At 61.3% G+C, this 19011-nt stretch overlaps 1 protein-coding gene across 3 annotated transcripts in view; it reads right to left on the minus strand.

The window, feature by feature from the left end:
- Positions 1-1424: 1424 nt before the first annotated feature.
- Positions 1425-19011, minus strand: part of LOC129211724 (uncharacterized) — a 31710-nt gene continuing 14123 nt past the window's right edge. Inside the window, exons 2-7 of one of the 3 annotated variants that reach the window (XM_054839286.1) lie at positions 18373-18526; positions 6639-6968; positions 6241-6510; positions 6001-6060; positions 4922-4973; positions 1425-3889 (exon numbers count right to left, since the gene is read on the minus strand). In XM_054839286.1, coding sequence (XP_054695261.1) covers positions 3886-3889; positions 4922-4973; positions 6001-6060; positions 6241-6510; positions 6639-6968; positions 18373-18526 — 870 coding nt within the window. In that variant the 3' untranslated portion in view covers positions 1425-3885. Of the gene's footprint in view, positions 3890-4916; positions 4974-6000; positions 6061-6240; positions 6511-6638; positions 6969-7793; positions 8220-18372; positions 18527-19011 lie in introns of those variants that run through there. The other 2 variants (XM_054839284.1, XM_054839287.1) reach the window with 2 other exon arrangements.

A 19011-nucleotide genomic window follows, 5' to 3' on the forward strand; every position in this document is an offset into this window, starting at 1 on the left:
CAGCCCGGGAAAGCAAAAATCGGTCTGAGAAAAATAGGAAACACCATCATCCGTGGGCTGTTCCGGGCGAAACAGAACCAACCGCTCCAAAGAGTGGTGTCCTACGCCCCCTCACGTCACTATGGTATAAAAATTACTCGCTTTCTACCCAAAATGGAGCCTGTCCCTGCACGAATTTCTCCACGCGAGACGGGACCCCAATTCCCTGACACGGCTCATCCACGCACAGAGACTTTGTGCATCATCGACCGGCCTCGCTCCTGGGAGCGGTTTGATGAGCAGCATGCTGGTAACGTTTCGAGTAATACCTACACGGAGGTATTCACGTAGGAAATTCATCACAGGTGTACGTACTTCCACTACTGATCTGCAGATACTTGCCGCTTTAGCAGCGGTGAGCTCGGTAGCAGCCTGCCATATAAACATCTACTTGCTTTCCTGGGAGTAATTCTGTAGTAACTTGAACTACACACTCGCCTTAGCAGCGGTAATTTGCTTGCTTGCCAAACTTGAGCACGCCAAAACGCTTCTGCTGCTCGGGTCAGATTTTTTTTTTCTCCACGCTGCTACAGCAAAACGATTAAATTGCACGGTCTTTTGCGAACAGCTTTGCTAATTAGGTGTCCGGCGCGTTACGGTGCCAAGGCTTCCCAGGGAGGGGGAAGAGACGCCCGAGGGAGGACAGGAAGGCAGAAGCAGGAGGACGCAGAGGGGATGGACGCTGCCAGGTACGTCCCAGGGGTCTGACACGCCGGGATCTCTCTACTCAGGGCACATTTCAACGCTGCAAACACCTTCTGTCTTTCCCAAAGGCTATTTTTCCCACCGGATTTAGCCGTTACAACGCACGGAAGTATTTCCTACAGCCTAGAGGAGGCTTTTCTGATTACCAGCACATAAACCTGCATACAGAGGCCACCAGATAAACCTCCCCAAAAAGCACCCGCAGGGCGAACCCCGGGGGCATCTCCGACCCTGTCCCCCTCCCCGGGGTGGCATCTCACAGTCCACCTCCCCCTGGGACTGCGGCGGGTCCCGGTGACCCAGGGAACCGATACGGGCTAGAAATACCCTCACCCGGCTTCGGGGCAACGTTACGGGGCCGGGTTTAAGCCCAGCTCAGTCCCCCAAGCTGCGACCGCCACGGGAGGAGCCGGGCTGCCCGGGCGAGGGAGGGGAGGGGGATGCAGGAGCCCCCCAGCCGTAGCCAGTGCCCTCCCCGAGCGCGGTGGCTCTTCCCGCAGAGCCGGACACCCATCGGGGGTGAGTCCAGCACCCCCAAGGTCTGTCCCCAGCTCCAACCCAGCACCAAAGCCTGAAGCCCGGGCAGGGTCTGGCCCGGGGAGCGCGCACCCCTCCGTACCGCAGGCTTTAGACACCCGCGCGGGGATATTTCCACCCCTGAAGATCACGACAGCATCAACTGGGATAACACACGCACTTTTATTAGTAGCGACAGACGTTAAAAATAACACAATGTCTCCAAAATGGTTTACAGACAACTCTCCAAAAAGTTTAGAAAAGTATTTTTTGTAAAACAAGCGGCAGCATTCGTTGCATACCTCCAAGTGCAACAGGGAACGTGACAACCCGCGTTGCAGCTTAAAACTGAGCTGGAAATCTAGTTCACTCCACCCAAACTGCTCTGCTTCCTTTAATGCTTTAATTGCAACATGAAATCCCGGGCGGGGGGGGCGGCCCTTTGCTGCTGGCCCCTTTATATCCTGGTTATCTCCCCGGCACAGAGCTACGCTGCCAGAGCAGGGTGAGCAGGCGGCGGCCAAGGCGCTCAAGCCACGAGCCAGTTCGCTCTGCCGTGATTTTCCTATTTATTTGCCCCGCAAAGAGCAAGGGCAGCAGCTCAGCGACTGCCCCGGGGCAGATCTGAGCCTCTCCTGGGGCACTCCTATCCTCCACAGAGAAGGGATAGCTCCGAGGAGAGGGGAGCCCACCGCTCCCCCGGCCAGAAAACCCTCTGCTCCGCAGCGAGACCCAGCAGCAGAAACATCCACCGGACCGCTCTCCGTTGGCTGGGAGCGAGGAGGGGTCCCCAAGCCATCAGCTGCTCTGGGAGAGGAGCGACCATCCAGCAGCTAGACCGGGGCACCCAAAACGCCTGCCCGCGCAGAGGTGCTGGGGACCGGCTCAGACAGGGTGCTGGACCTGGGGGTGTCCCCACCAGAATGACAGATGGGTGCAACGCCCCGACCCGACGGTCAGCAAGGCACTTGGGGAGGTCCAGCATCCAGTTTTCTCCAGGGTGAAGGTGCCAGTTGTGCCCCCAGGTTACGAAATGGGAGCTACAGGGAGGAGGAGGACCCCTCCCCAAGCAAAGCCCAGGAGAGCTTTGCAGAACGGCCCGGGGAAGGGAGGCGAGAGGACGAGGGGCTGGAAGCAGGGCTGCCCTGGCCACGTCAAACCAGACCAAGTCCACCGTCACCCGCAGGAGCGGCAAAAGGGCAGGACGAGCTCCCATCGGCACGCGCGCGAGCCAGGCGGCCAGGGCTTGGAAGAGGAGGGGACGTCCCCAAATCCCGCCGGAGCCCAAGGCTGGAGGACAGAAGAGACGGGCTGGGGAGCACCCCTAGGTCGGCCACGCCAGGCTGCGTCGTGGCTCTGACGCAGACGGCCGCAGGGGATTCTTTGGGGTTCGCTTTCTGAAACAGAACTGCTTTGCTGCTCCTCCATCCCCGTGACCGCTCACTCAACTCCTGCCTAGATTTTGGCCAACCCAGCTCATGCCAAGGCCTGACCTACACTGGGAGCAGCGCCTTTCGGTCAAGCCCAGAGCACCGCGTAGGCAGGAAGAGCTGAAGGGCCGTGACGCAGCCACGATCGCCTGCAACTTGCTGTCTGCGGCAGCCATGACCTTCTGTCTGGCGGTTTCCTCGGAATCCACCAACTTAGGGAAATGGTATAGACCAAACCGCCAAGCCGGAGGCTATAAAGCATCAGCTCACCCAAAAAGCTTCTGAAGCGGATCCAACAGCAGCGGGACTGCCCAGGCTCTCAGACACCGCACCGCGATGGAGGAGGAAGGACGAGCGCCCTCACCATCGGCCAGGTAACCAAGTCTTTTCTTTTGCTCATAGGCGCAGGACATGAAGAGTCACGGGTTGTAAGTTATGAAACCGTACGACCCGAAGGGTAAGTGAATTAACTCGATAGACTAGCCTGGGCAAAAGGGCATTGAGCCCCTGTTTGTTGTGTTTCTTTCTAATATTTCTTAATGAGCTCATCAAATAAAGTTTAAATCACAGAGTGCGTTTGTCCCGTAAATTTGAGAGGTCTGAACGGACCCTGCCAATCCCCTGCCGCCTTCCACTGGCTCCACTCATCTCCTGGACTCCCCAGTGCACACAACAGCAAAATCCTGCCCCTTTTTCCTCCCTCCGAGGGCCAAAACGAGTAGAAGCCCCACAGCAGCAGCCCCTGACCACAGGCGAGTCCCAAGCCCAGCGGCACAGGGCGAGGAGCCCTGGGGAGGCAGGGGCTGGCACCGCGGCACTGCCCGGCAGCCCCAGGACCACGCGTTTGTCCGGCGGTGATGGGGGCTCTTTCCAGAGCCATCAGCCCCCCCCCCCCCAAGCTCTCGCCCCCCACGGCCGCTGGAGAAAGCCAGGAGGGGTAAGGAGCTCTGGAGCACGGCCATGCCCACCTCCTCCCCCAGGGCTGGGCAAGGGGCCCCGGGCAAGGGCGGGATGACACAGAAATAGTCCGAGCCAGTGTTTTACGAGAAAAGCGTTTGTGGGTTTTGGCAGCTTGAGCAATTCAGAGATGAGCTCAGAAGAGGCTGGGACAGCATCGGACGTCCGGCGCTCCCCAGGCAGCATCCACCACCAGCACCGTGGGGGAAGGCAGCAAGGGCGCAGCCGCTCAAGCTCTCTACCTGCAAGGAGAGGAGAGGTCTCCATCCGAGCCGTCTCCACCTGCCGCTCACCGCAGGTCTCGGGCGGTGCTGAGGTCTGGACTTGTGCTCTGCTCCAAATTTCAGGAGCCACCTCGGCCAACTGATCTCTGGGAGGTGTTGTCTGAGACCCGGCTGCACGAGACAGCCGAGACCTCTCTTATTTTTGACTGGACGCAACGTGGGACGGGGTTTTCCAACCTCGGGGATCACATCCTTGTCCTCACCCTCCAGGAAGCCTCAGTTAACAGCCCAAGTTTTTTGTGGTCACATAGAGCGAGCAAGCACCAAGATTTCGAGAATCACTCACTTCCCAGAAACCCCCGGAGCCCTTTGGTGAATTGAAAAAAAAAACCCAAACCCCCACCCATTAAGGATCTGCACATCGTCTGCATCTGCTCCATCCCAGAGGCTGCTGCAGCCTGGTTCACACCAGTCTGGGAAGCGTTCCTGGAAACCCGGGTTTGGCCCCGTCTGAGCCGCGGACGTGCACGGGAGAAGCTGAACAAGATGCTGCTCTCCCCAGAAACAGGGTGCGGGTTTTTGCCTGCTTTTGCACCGGGATAGTTGGGACAGGACCGCCACTTATTACCCCAGTACACCCGGCTTCAGAAAACGTGCGAGGGGAATTAAAAAGCCAGCGTAGAGGGAGGACAGGACCAGGAGGAGCTCCGAGGTTCCCCGCTGCCGGAGAGCCTGCGCTCCCGCTGCCCAGGGCTGCCCGGTGCCTGCTTTGCCGGAGATAACCGGCAGCATCGGGCCCTGGCCGGGGGAAACAAGCATATTTCCAGAGCAAATCCCAGTGGGGACTAAACAGGGGGGGCAGAAAATCCTCGGAGCCCCCGGAGCGAGGAGAGCAGCCCCTCGGCTGCCTCTCACGTCTGCAAGGAGAGGCCGGCGAAGGACGCCGAGCCCTCCCGCCTGTCCGGCTTACTCAGGTCCAGCCAACAAGAAATTTTGGCTTGTGGCTACGGCTGGAGGAGCAGGGCCACCCCCAAGAGAGGCTCACCTTACCGACAGCCGCTGCGACACGGGCGGTCCCTTCTCCTGCACCAGACAAAGACACCTGGGGACAAACCAGCATCGTCTCCGTTAAACGCCCAAGGGATGGTGCTCGGTCAACGCGTGGCAACGCTCGGGCGGGACGTGTTTGGGGTCTGGAGGAAGGCACCCCTGCCCATCTCCGTGCCGCCCCACAGGCGCCGATGGCCCCAGCCCGGCCGATGGCCGGGGAGCAGAGCCGGCCACCAGCGCTGGCCACGTGTGAGCAGGTACACGGGGAGTGTCCCGGGGATGACGAGAGCAGGAACACACCGATGAGCTTTTCCAGCACCTACCCAGCGCCTGGAGGCTTTTCACAGGAAAAACCTGAAAACTTTGTGCAATAGCAAAACATACATATAAATCACCTAGGGAGAACCTCCCACTTCTATTTTAGACTGCCAGATCCTCTTCTCACGTCCAGACTTGGGCATTCCTTTTTTTTTTTTTTTTTTTTTTCCCCTCCCCCTTCCAAGTTTGCAGTTGGCAATCTGAGAATTAAAATCCCCACTTTGCCAGGGACTGGGGATGGGCCGGAAGAAATGCTCTCCAGCTCCAAAAAAGGAGGAAAAGCAAGACCACTGAGTAAGGAAGCAGTTTCCCTTCTGTGGGCAGAAAAGCACAGCAGAGCGCGGTGGGGGGGTTCGGTGCCGTTACCCTAGAAGGGATGTGCAACTTCCCTCGGTGCCCACGGGACTTTGTCGGGAATTGACCCGGATAAGGAAAGTAAAGCATAATCCTCCTGTTCTGGACACGCAGGAGGGGTTTTCACGACAACTTTCCCTCCCGTGTCTGGGAGCAGGGAGGCAAGGGAAGGCAACGGAGGACAAAATTATCTCCTCGGATCGGGGACACCCTGCTCGAAATGACGGCAGTGCCAAAGCGCCAGCCCCTGCCCACAGGACGCCTGGGTGGGAAACCCAGGTCCCGGCACGGACGTGCCACGCCGGCCAGCGCGGACCCGCTCGCCCCATCCCCTGTGGCGTGCAGCACCTGCACCAGCAACGCAGCGCTGGCCAAAGAGCCCGGGCAAAGCCAGCCCCAGCACTCACCTGCGAGCGAGCCGACGACAACACACGCCAGGATCACGGGCAGCACCACGTTCGCAGCGTCTGCAAAAGGAGAGGGTGCGCAGTCTCTGGGGCCAGACCCAATTTAACCCCCTGCCCACACCCTCCAAGCAAAACCCTGCCACCAGCACAGGGACATGGAGGCGCAGGGCAAGGAGATAGGATTTTTGGGCTATTTCCCCTGTTTCTTTTCCTGGGCATCAGGAAGAAACCCCCACTTACTCTGGACGTGGAGCAGGAAGGAGGTTTCATTCTGGCTGACTGCGTTGCGGACCACGCAAGCGTAGTAGCCGCTGTCGTTCATCGACGCTTTAACGATGCACAGGGTGGTGTTGTCAATGAACTGGATGTGGTCGCTTCCCAGCAGCAGCTCCCCGTTTTTCTTCCACCAGTAGAAGTCTGCCTTCCCTTCCAGGACTTTGCAAACCAGTTTGGTGTTGCCTCCTGCCTTCACTGACGAGTTGCCCACAATTTCTGGCTCGGACAGCGGTTCTGGGAGAGACGGAGTGACTGTCAGCATTCAAACCCGTGCATCCCCGGGTGCCAGACCCAGAGCACCTTCCTCCACAGCGATTCAAGCTCCCCGGCCGCGGTGGAGGGTTGGTTATCTCGTCACTCACCGACAACGCGGAGCTGGAACCAGCCCGTGGCCTCTGACTCGGACCTGAACCGGTACAGCTGGTCGTCTTCCCGCTGCAGCACGATCTGCAGCGAGAAGTCCGTTTCGTTGAACCTCGTGCGATTCTCGTAGGGACGAGACGTGTTGGCGGGTCTATCGAAAGCATAATTGACAATGACGCCTTCCTGCGGGCCGGTTTTGTATTCCCAGGAGACAACTTTGCTGGCCTTCAGCGGTGGGATCGTCAAAAGCACAGTGCAGCCCACGGCCGAGACGAGTCTCTCCGATGCTGGCCTGAGGTCAGCGGAGTAGCATGGAGAAAGCGTGCGGGCTGAAAAAGAAATCAGGTCTCACTCTACGGCTACCACGATTCAACTTCATCCACCTGGGAGGTGGCCGCAGAAACCCTCCCTGGTCCAACCGCTCTGCAAACAGCGGCGCTGGGGACTGAATTATTTCTGGCTTTAAGCAGCGACACGGAAAAGCAGGAGGTCCCGATGGTTGCCTACGAGCTCCCTTCGTAGCTCACACCTGAGGAGCGCAGTCGCGTGCCGGAACGGTCGGCTCTGCGTCCGCACGGCTCCAGTGGCTCGTACCCGAGGTCGGCCACCGCTCCCGGGGACGGCGGGAGAGCCGACTGCTCCCAGGTCCCACCCGGGGAGCCCTTTTCCTCCCTCCCACTCTACCAGGGCACAAACCCAGGGGTGACCGAGCTAAGGGAGCCCCCACCGCGCACCAGCGCCTTCCCGTCGGATCACTGCCAAGAAATCGCGCTAAGAGACGGGAAAGCCTGCAAGCCCTTCTCAGTCTTCCCTGAAAAGCTTTTGTCTGGGGAACGGACGGGGTGAAGGAGCGCCCAAGCCTGGCACTCGCCTTTGCTGCTCATAAAAGGGGCCCGGAAAGATTTCCTGCACCCCTGAAGGCCGGGGGGAGGCTCGGCTCGGTGCAGCCCCCCCCGGGCACTCCTGCCACCGGGGAGCTCCGGCTGCAGCTCCCAACTCTTCACAAGCCAGCAAAACACCCCAAAACGCGCGGTGCTAGATCCACGGGCACCCCTGCAGCGTGACCACCCACCCACGCGAGAGCCCAGCCGCGTCCCCAGCGCCGGGGGGTCCCGGAGAGCCCCCATACCCCCCCCCCGGGGGTAGAGACTTGCCTGTGATGCCCAGCCCGGCTGCCGAGCTGCCGGGGCAGGCGAGGAGGAAGAGGAGGAGGAGGAGAACAACGAGCAACATCTGCGGGCCCGGAGGGAGGCGGCTCCGCACGAGGCACCGGGACGGTCCCGGCGGGGCGGGGGGGAAGCGGGGGGGTGGGACCGGGGCCGCTGGTCCTGCAGCGCCTCCGCCTCCTCCTCCTCCTCCTCCTCCCCCCCCCGGCTTTTGCCGCTGTCGCTCAGCCGGGTGACCTTGGCCGGGTGTCCCCCCAGCCCCGGGCTGCTCGGGAGCCGGCGCGGCGGAGCTGGTCCCGCCCCACGCTGCAGCGGCCACGGCCGTGGGAATCCCGCGGGGCCGGGGAACCGCTCCACGCAGCAGGAAGGGTCAGGGCAGGGCCGGCCACGGGTCTGGCTCCTGGCTCCCCGGCCCGGCCCTTCTTCCTCTCCTCCTCCTCCTCTTCCTCTCCTCCTTCTCCTCCTCTCCTCCTCTTCCTCTCCTCCTCCCCTCTCCTCTCCTTCCCAGGGCCGCCAAACTCAGCGCGCAGGAAAGCAGCCCCAGTGCGATGCCTCCGGCCGCCCCTCGCCTCCCCGCTCTGTCTGTGGGGTGCGAAACACCCAAACGCCAGGTCGGAACGGGCGCTGGGAGAGCAGCACCGACATGTCCCCGGCACCGACGTGTCCCTCGCACCGGTGTATCCCCAGCACCAACATGCCCCGGGCACCAACGTGTCCCTGGCGCCGACATATCCCCAGCACTGATATATCCCCAGCACCAACATGTCCCCGGCATCGGCATGTCCCCAGCATCGGCATGTCCCCAGCACCGACGTGTCCCTGGCACCGGTGTATCCCCGGCACCGACATGCCCTGGGCACCAATGTGTCCCTGGTGCCGACATATCCCCATCACCGACATATCCCCAGCATCGGCACATCGCTGGCACCGACATGTCCCCAGCACCGACGTGTCCCCGGCACCGACGTGTCCCCGGCACCGACATATCCCGGGCTGGGGCCTGTGCAGGACTGCGAGGGCAGGCGAAGGAGCCCAGGCAGCAACAAGGAATGGGGGGTTCGTATTTTGCCGGAGCAGCCTTCCAGCACGGGGCAGGGCTGTGCGAGAGGACATACGCATATATATACACATACAAGGACACATACATCTATATATATAAGGACATACACATATACATACATACAAGGACATACACATATATACACATACGAGGACATACACATATATACACATATGAGGACACATACATATATATACATATAAGGACACATACACATATATATACACATACGAGGACATACACATATATACACATACGAGGACATACACATATATACACATATGAGGACATACACATATATACACATATAAGGACACATACACATATATACACACATAAGGACACATACATATATATACATATAAGGACACATACATATATATACACATATAAGGACATACACATATATATACATACAAGGACATACACATATATACACATATAAGGACACATACATATATATACATATAAGGACACATACATATATATACATATAAGGACATACACATATATATACATACAAGGACTGAGCCAAACCAGTTCAAGAACCGCCCCCCGTGCAGCATTGCTTCCTGCGGAAGGCAGGTTCAGACACCACCTCGGCGTCCGTTCCCAGCCCCGAGCAACTTCACAACACAATGAACCCAACAGCCGCCACGGCTGGGTCCCCTCCGTCCCCTCCCAACGCCTGCAGCGGTGGAGGGTGGGTGCTGGGGTGGGGGGGACCTTCCGATGTGCCCCCATGTGCTGCTCTGACTGGCTAAGGTTCTCTAACCGGGTAAGGTACTCTGGCTACGCACAAAGCTGCTGCACAAACTGAATGTGCACAAACGTGCTGCACAAAAGCGTCGCGAGAATCTGCTGCACCAACTGAATACGCACAATTGTGCTGCACAAACCTGCTGCTCAAACTAAATTTGCAACAACCTGCTGCACGACCTGGATACGCACAAACCGCTGCGCAAAGTGACTAGGCAGAGACCGAGCGTGCGCAAAGTGAATACGCACCGAGCGAGCACCAAGTAACGCGCAGCCCGAGTAGGGACAAACTGCTGAAAAAATCCCCGCAGAAAGCGTGGGTCCTGGCAGGGGCTGGGGAGCGGTGCGTTATCAGGGTCAGCTCTCCGAGCTGCTTGTCCCACGAGGGGTTAACCAGCGTTCCTGCGCTGGAGGAGAGCGGCTGGGATGTGGCTGCAGCTGGAAACAGGAAGCTTGGATCTGCCCCGGTCACGAATCCACACCTCTGGCAGCCGCCTGTGCGCAATAAAACCCAGGCTGTCGGGGTGTCGTCTGGAGGATGCTCTGCTCCCTTGGTGGGAACCGGACTGCGCACTGGGAGCAGCGAGGGGAGCGGGGCTGCAGGGAGGAGAGGGGGGGCCAGACCCGGGACCGGACCCAGCGTGGCCAGAGGAAGATCTCCAGGAAGACATCGAGACGCAAGAGGAGAAGTGTGAGCAAGAGGAGAAGCGTGGGCGTGCGTGCCCAGGCAGGGAGGCCACGTAACCGTCCCGCTAGAGGGAGCGAGAAGATCAGCTGTCGGAGGCGGCAAGCGGAAGAGTTGGGATGAAGGAGCCCAACACAAGGAGCTGCAGGCAGAAACTGGCCCTTCGTCCCCCGCTGGAGCCTGGGGATGCTCCTGGCCGGGGCGCGCGTGTCTCGGGAGCTAGCAGTCCATCTTGTGATGTTACACAGGGTGCTGCTGGGTCGGCAGCGTTAGGGCTCTGCATCCCTCCCCGGGGATGTAAAGCTTGCTGGTCTGTGGCTTTATGGGGCTGGCCACAGTCTTCGCCATCCACCCATCCATCCATCCATCCACCCACCCACCCATCCACTCACCCACCCACCCACCCACTCACCCACCCACCCACCCATCCACCCACCCATCCACCCATCCATCCACCCACCCATCCACTCACCCACCCACCCATCCATCCTTCCGCTGCCAAGCTAACAAACTCCCACCAGCAAAGCAGGAGCAGCCCTGCTCCCACGGATCCCAGAGCCCCCCTGCTCCTCCTTTCCCTCTCTCGCCACCCCTTGGCTCTCCACCCCAGCTACCTCCAGGTCCCACCACCGGCCCGCAGGTCGGGAAGGGCCGTGAGGACGGCCAGCATGCTCTCGGCCAGACGGATGCGGGTGAGGAACAGCGCCAGCGCGGGCGCACGTCCCCGCTCAACGCCCCAGCCCAAGCCTGGGGCTCCCCAGGGCCCCACCAGGCACCGCTGTGGGGGCGTCCCGGCGGTCACGGCACCACGCGTCTCCAGCCAGCCCGCTGCTCCAGACAGGCAGAGAGGACAAAGCCGCTCAGTGCACGACTTCTGGCGGGGCTGGTTGTGGAGGTCTTGAAGCTTGGAAGCTAAAAACGAGCCGGTTCCTGAGAAAAAAGTTTGGCGTAGGCTGGCCCAGCCCAGAGCCCCGAGGCGGCCGGAGGCTGAAAGCAGCTGGAATCTCTCTCCTCTTCCCGCTCCACAGAAACCAGGCTGCCCACCGAGCATCACGGAAACAGCCTTTCCCAGGCCTGCGTCCCTGGAAGGAAAGGGACCGAGGGCGGTTTGGGCACCACCCGCGTACCCCCCCCGGGCACACAGCCTGCCACACCACGGACCCAGAGCCTCGAAACCGGTGCCGTTATATCCATCCTCCCCTGCACCACGAGACGCCTTCCCTCCGGGCAGAGAGGTGCGGGGGTGTAACCCCGTGCGGGAGGATGCCGTGGGCAGCAGCGAGCGGAAGGCGGCAGGACGCGGAGGGGCTGCCCCAATGCCTCCTGCTGGGCTGCCCCCGGGGCTCGGTTCCGAGCCAGCTGGGGAGGGAGAAGTCGGAAAGCGGGGCTGTGGGGGTCGGGAGCAGGAGGCACGGGCCCACACAGGCAGCTGATGCACCCGGACCCCAGCTGGGCTGCCTCTGGCTGTCCGCTTTCCTCTTCTTTTCTTTTCTTTCTCTTTTTTTTTTTTTTTTTTTTTTTGATGCTTTGCTTTGCCAGGAGGTTGCAAAACCCAAGCGATGAGTCAAAACAACCCAGAGCTCCCTTTCACCCTCTGCAGCCCAGGAGCAGCCAGGCGTCGTGTCCCAGCCTAACAGGGATGCAGGAGCAGCCCGAGGACGAGGACGGAGGCACCTTCCTCCCGCCCCTGGGGCCGAGCCATGCTGCGCGAGCAGAAGCTGAGCCGAGCCGGCCCAGATCCCGCGGGATGGCAGGAGGCCGCCCCACGCCAGTTCTCCATCTGCGACTGGAGCTGCTGCTCAGCGAGGGCCAGCTTGTGCCCATCCAGGCCGACTTGTCCTGCGACCCCCCCCCCGTCCCCCCCCAGCCTCAGCCCTAACCTGGCAACGCGTGGGGCTGGAGCAGCCGGCCCAGCTCCCCCGACGAGCAAGGAGTGACCTGGGGGGCAGACAAGGGCTGGGGGTGATGGGGGGGGAGGAGGCCGGTCCTCATGGCTGACGTCCTGCCCTCGCAGCCAGCACGAAGCGGGGCAGCCCGAAGGATGCTTTAGCTTCACCGCAGGCTGGGGGCAGGCGGAGGGGGCGAAACCCACCACCCCTCGGCACTGCTCGAAGCCGGGTGCATCAACCCCGAATGAGCGAGGCTGGCCCAGAAAGTGTTTCCACTGAGCTATAGCGAGGCAGGGAGCACGCGCTCCCCCCGTGAGCTGCCTCGACAAGGGGAAGGGGCCTCTCGCAGCTCTGCGGGTAGTAAACGTATCTCAGCATCCTCACCAGGAGCTGGATAGTTCTGGGGAGGAGGAGGGAGGAAGGCATGAAAAAACCCTGAGCCAGCAGGAAACCTGTGGTGGGAAGCTCTGAGTCAGCCCCAACCACGGCTTCGCTCGGACCGGTGCCCCCCGCACGGCTCGCACAGCTCTCCAAATTCCCGGGAAGCAAGCGGAGGGTCTCTGCGCCTCGCAGAGCCAGAGCACACGCTGTCTGTCCGCATCAGCGTGCCCGTGCCCGCGTGTGCGGGCAGGGCCTTGGGACCTCTTGGAGGTCAGACTGAAGGTCTCTGCGTGGGTCTGGCCGAGGGACTGGCCCAAACTGGGCAGCTGGAGGTGAGTTTAGGGGAAAGGACGAGGCTGAAAAAGCCAAGTCTCCATTTAAACGGATCGCTGGGACCGTGGTCCGTACACTGCCGCGTGGCACTACAGCACGGCAGCAAAGGGTGCTGTGTATGGTACGGGGCCGTGGGGAAACTGAGGCAAGGAATTGGGCCAAAGCGTGTGCCTGGGTCAGGTGGGAGCAAAGGCAGAAGGGGTGAGACAGGCAAGACCGGTCATAAAGCCTAAACCAACTCTTCCACAAGCCTTTCTGCAGCATCGGCACGGCCGGACCCGAACCGGCAGACCCAGCCGGACCCCCCAGAGCCGTGGGGTGCTGATGCCTGCGGACCCCCCAGGACCGGTCCTGAGCCAGGCTTGCATCGTCCTGCTCATCCCCTTCCTGGGGCTCCCTTTCCGGAGGCGTATTTTGGATGCGGCTGAGAAAGAAGAGCTTCTCTGGACGTCTCTCAAAGACACAGATCCCTCCCATCACGCAAACTTTGGGGGTTGCTGGGGGGAGACTTTCTGCCGGTTCAGATTGGAGCTGCCGATCCCAGGGAGGAACGGGGCACCCGGTTCCTGCAGCATCAGTTACTGCGGCACCAGCACTTGGGCGTTGTCAGACAGCACTTCTGGGGTGCTGAGTCAGGCTGTCGGGGTGCTGAGTCACGTCTGTTCAGGTCACCCCATCCGGCGCCACTGGCACGTCCCCGTCCCCAAGCCCGGCTGCCGAGGGGGACCCCACAGCAGGACCGACCAGCGCCATGTGCTCCCACAGCCCTCGCCTCGAGGTGCCCGGGGAGGGCGAAGGGGCACCACGAGCCCCGGGCTGAAATACTTCAGTTCTTCCCCTTCTGAATCGAGGCTTGATTTCTTCTGAAAGCGGCCGCCACGTCGGTCCCTCAGCCGGCCTGGCTGCACCCCCCCCGTGACCCCCTCCGAGCTCCGGCACCGCAGGCGCCCGCATCCTGCCCAGTGGCCGTGTGTCCCCAGCCTGCCCGTCATGAGGTGACAGCCACATTGCCGGAGGGCAAACCCAGAGGTGTCCTCCTCCCGCCCCTGTCCCCCTCAGCCCCTTCTCCCACCCACCGCCCTCCGCAGCAGCCCACCTACTCGCCGGCTCCTTGGCAGACCGCCCCGCCGCAGATGGGTCCCTCCAGATTTCACCATGAGTTAAAGGTGCTGTGAAACCACTGGTACTCGGGGTGGGGAAGGACACGGAAGACCTGGCTTTAACCACCCCTCTTTGCTGCAGGCAGCAGCGGCGCTGCCAGGGCCATCTCCAGGGGTTCTCAGCCCCTGCCTGATGCAGGATGGTGACCTTCTGCTCGGAAACCTGTGGCAAGAGATAACTCTGACTCTTGAAAAGCTTGAAACTGGCTGCAGGAGCTGGGACCCGTGTCCCGACGCCGGGCGTTTTGCCGTTGGCATCCGTGCCAAGCCAACACCCCTCTCGTTCCCGAAGTGATCCCAGTGCCACACGCCGGTTGCCAAAGGAAGGGGAGAGGCACTGGGGACCTGGCATGGCCCCACCGAGACCTGCGCCAAGGTCAGTACTCAGCCGTGCTGCACCGGGCCACTCGAGCACCGCGTCTCCCAGGAACGTCCCCTCTGTGGTGGCCTTGTAGAGGTGCCCCAGCCAACAAGAAGGTCGCCCACCCTGCCCCATCCCACGTCTCCATCCCGGTCCCCATAAATCCATCTCCAGTTCGGTTTTTAAAGGCTCTTCTTTTCCCCAGGACCCCTCCGGGATGCGCAGACACCAAGGCGTTGTCCAACCTGGCCGTTGATCTCAAGCACTTGGGAAACCACGCAGGAAGCAAGGCCCTCCGAGAGCCTGTGCCAGACAGAGGGAAACTGAGGCACAGAGGGCCAAGGCACGTCGTTGGCAGTCTCCCGTTTCCCCCGTTCCTGCGACAGCTGCCAGGCGCGATGTTGCACTGCCCCGGGGATGCGTGAGCCACCCCGGCTTTGCTGGGCCGTGGAACGGGGCTGGCCAAGGGAGCGGGGTGGGTCCCTGCCCCCCCAGGAGAGGGGCAGAGCTGAGCCCGGCTCAGAGGTCCCAGGGGGTTGGGGCAGACCTGGTCAGGAAGGTGAACTGACCCAGCACCTCGGCGGGAAGCACTGACCTTCCCACTGAGCCTCGGAAGTACGGTGTGATGGGGAAGAGGTGGTTTTCCCCCCGCAAAAAAAAAAAAAAAAAAATCTCAGCAGAGGAATTGATCAGTTCAAATCGAAAGACAAACACTTGAGAGAGCATACCAGGGAGGTTAGCAAAGCCTTCCTGAGCCGCACGCAATGATTTCACCTCCCGGGGGGCTGCCGCTTCCTGACTGAAGATCATGTAACCAACACATGTTAGAAATCATCTAGAAATCATCGGCTGCTCGAGCTGCGGTTTGCCTTAAAGGAGCAGCCTCGGAAGCTGCGAACCGGCACCGGAGCTCTGCCCGCTCCAGCAGACGCGAACCAGGGAGGAATGCCCCGTCGCTATCCCAGCCCAGCTCCGGTCCAGGCGAACCCAACAGAGCCTGCACGCACCATCGCCCCGCCGAACATGGGAAATAACGTGACTAAATGGCACATTCCACCTTCCTGCCTGAAGCAAAGCTGAAGCGAATCCAAGGGACGGCCTGGGAAATCCCAGCCGCACACCTCACGTCTCCGTGCGGGTTCTCTCTGCCTGGTTTCCCCACCCCAGTGCCTTGCCGACGCCACTGGCGAGACCCCAGCAAAACACCGTCTCCCGCTCTCCTGCACTTGCTCTGCGCCACTGAGTGCTGAGGAAACCAATTTCCAGGCTCAGCTGACCCTGCTCTCCTAGTGCACAGACCAGGAAATAATAGAAGTGAAAAACAACTCCTCAGCCAGTATCAGGAGGCATTTTTTTATCTGGCTCCCGCCCAATTTCCTTTGCACAGTCCCAGTTCTGGTCCTGCCCTCGCTCACAGGCTGGGCTGCTCTGCAAACCTCCTGTCCCCGAGGCACGGGGAGCAGCCCCGAGCCACCTTGTAGCTCCAGGCTTCCCTCTGCTCATCAGCGGAGCCCGCGTGTGCCCGTGCCCCGTCCCACGGAGCAGCGCCACGGCCCAGGATCGCGGCACACGGACGAGCGGTACCCGGGTTACTTCTGCACGAACGCCCACGCCCCAAAGCGCAAATGCCCGTGGCTCTTCAGGCTCACCTCCGCCAAAAGCAGGAGCGTGGCCGTCTGCCCCCCTCTCCACCCTGCCTGCTCTGGCAGGCAAGCGCTGCCCCGCGCATGCAGCCCTCCGACACCAGAAACAGGCAGAACTGCTGCCCGAGACCAGGGCGAGTTCAAGTTTTTGCAAGTAGTTTGCGCCACCGATGCGCTTTTTCTAGCTCTTCCCCCCTCCACCTGGTTCTGAAGGTCCGGAGCCTTTTTAATGAGACCGGCCAGGAGGGTTTGTTTTTCTCTGGGTTTCTAAGAAATGAACAGTCGTCTCTCTCCTAGCTCAGTGCCCTTCCCCACCTCCAACGAAGGCATCTCGCCTGGGGTGCCGGGGCAGTGCCAGGGCAGGGATGGTGCCCGCACTAGTGCCGAGCTGAGCAGCGCCTGCCTCTCACGGGCACCGGGCACCGGGCCACGCACCGAGCAGGCAGAGAGCCGGGAAAAAACCCTCAGGGACTTGGCAGATGCTTTTGGCTGGAAGATCCCCTTGTCTCAGGAGCATCCTGATGGAGCACGGAGGTGGAAGGGGCAGCGTTTTGCCCACCCGGGTCCCTGCAAGACAAGTCAGCAGGAGTTCAGCAGCCCCTTCCCGCAGAAAGAGCGGAGGACAGCGAAGGGCGGTGGAGATGAGAGCGGGCACTAAGATCACCGAGCAGCCCAAGCTGAAAGGCTCTGGCTGGGAAGGTTGGTAGTAAATCAATCCTCAGCCCTTCAGCATCCCCCTCCACCTCTCTTGTCCGCACCACGTCCCACCTCCTTCACCGGACCCGCCTCCAGTGCAGGTCCACAGGAGATGGGGAGCAGGGGGAGCCGCAGCCCCCCCACAGCACCAGCCCTGCCGTTCCGCTAGAAGAGCAGGAGGAAAAACCTTTTTGCTACCCAGAAGATGCCAAGGAACCCGGCAGCCTCCTCCACACACGCTCCCCCATCCTCTCCCTTCACACATCACGGTGCACTGCAGACGCCCCCGCAGCGAGCGAGCGATTAGATCAGTGATGCAAAGACGTTTGTACGGAGCTGGCGTTATGCAAGGCTTGGCAAAGTCTTTTGTAAAAGACTAAAAGCAGATAAGGCGAGTAGTTACCCACAGTCCCGTGTTCGGCAGGTCACGAGAGCCGGTCACGGGGCTCCGCTGCCGGCTGGGCAGCCCAGCACGCCTGGCCCGTGCTGCAGGGACTGCCGCGCATCTGTGCACGCCCACGGATGAAATCGGGCTTGGGGAAACCAAAGCGCTGAGATTGAGTGTCCCCACGCTCAGCTCGTGGCAAAGCAAGCACGGGTGGAGGGAGGCTTGTGGAGGAGACCCACTCAAAACCGCTCCTGGGGTACGGGCGATGCCAACCCAGCCAGGCTGCAGGGATGGGCCCAGAGAGCAAGGGTCGGGAGGAAGGACACGTGCACAAACGCCAGCCTGAGGAGCAAGGAGAGAGCCAACGCGGACTGCGGGGAGCCGTCAGCCCCGAGAGAAGGGTCTGCTCTCGGAGAGAAGGGTCTGCTCTCGGAGCAGCGCGGGGCAGGGCGGGCAGGGGAGCGGCAGCGCTGCCAGCCCTTTCTGCACAACTTCTCCTACGCAAAAAGCCACTTCAACCTCCCGCTCCCGAGCGCTCAGCAGCCCCGTGCCAGGGTGCGGCACCCGCGCGATGGGTGTCAGCCGCTGCAGAGACAACACCCACTGCCAGGAACGGCCACCGGCACGGGGCAGGGAGAGCCCGGGTCCACCAAGAGAGGCTGCTGGACACCCAGATAGAGCCTGGGGGTGAGCGGGAGAGGAGAAAGGAGGAGGACCAGGGGTCACTCCCCGGGTACGGGGACCTGGGAGCTCGGACAGCAGGGCCACCCCCTCCCCTCCCCTCCCCCCGAGTGATGGCCGCATTTGGGGGTGGGCAGGGGGCCCTGCTCTCAGCCCCGGACGTCCTCCGACAAGGGCCATCTCCTCCATCTCCCGGGGAGGGAACCCCAAACAGCCTCCCGCTGCCTCGCCCTCCTCCTCCCCACCCATGGGAGGGTGGGCGCTGCCCCGCTCTCCCCACGGCAGCGCTGCATGGACAACACCACGGCGGGGGGGCAAGAACACAGAAGCAGAAAAGTAGGACTGGAAAGATGCTTGAGGGGTTTTTCTTCAAGCTCCTGCCCTGGCAGCTAAGGGAAAGGACAACTCCTGTCCCCCCACCCCAGCCCAAGGCAATTAGGGACCTGAGAGGGCGTTGCTGCTTCCCCCCAGCCCCACAAATCATTAAAAAGAGACACGGGACCTGCTCTTTCCCTTTTAATTAGGTGGTACCTGTGAATCGCCGCCTTCTCCTGCATCCCCTGTGTCCGCTGGGGCTCCCAGCAGGAAACTGGTCTGCACGAAGCCAGGGGGAGGCGAGGGGATTCGGTGGAAGAGACAGTGCCATTCCTGGCAGGCAGGATGTGAAGCGGGTCCAGTTCCTTTTCTAAAGGGAAAAAAAAAAAAAAAAATGCCCTTCATTGTGTGAGAGCGCTGGAGAAGCGAGGCGCTGGTGAGCCACCTCTTCCTACCAGCTCTCCCTGTTCCCCAGGTCGGGGGGTCCTTAGATGACACACGCTCTGCAAGATCCAGCCCAGAAAGTCCAGGCTTAAAGGCTAAATCCCGAACCGACGTTATTACTGAAATATCACAGGCAGTTTTAAGCCCCTCAAGGACCAACGCGCAGCCTGGCAGGGCCGTGGTTCTCGGCTCTCACCGAGGGAGAGCAGCACCAGCTGGGCACCCCCGTGGCACGCGGGGACGTCAGCCCCGCTCGACTCAGGGCAGCTCTGGCTTCGTGGCCACGTCTCTGTGGCACGTCCCCGTGAATAAGCGTGGCTGCAGCACTGGCCTGCGTCCCGGCCGAGGGACGGCGGCAGGGCCTGGAGTGCTGGGGACGGGGGGGGGCCACAGGCAGCTGCCACCATCGTG

This window comes from Grus americana, chromosome 12 (assembly GCF_028858705.1).
Source record: "Grus americana isolate bGruAme1 chromosome 12, bGruAme1.mat, whole genome shotgun sequence".
Taxonomy (NCBI): domain Eukaryota; kingdom Metazoa; phylum Chordata; class Aves; order Gruiformes; family Gruidae; genus Grus; species Grus americana.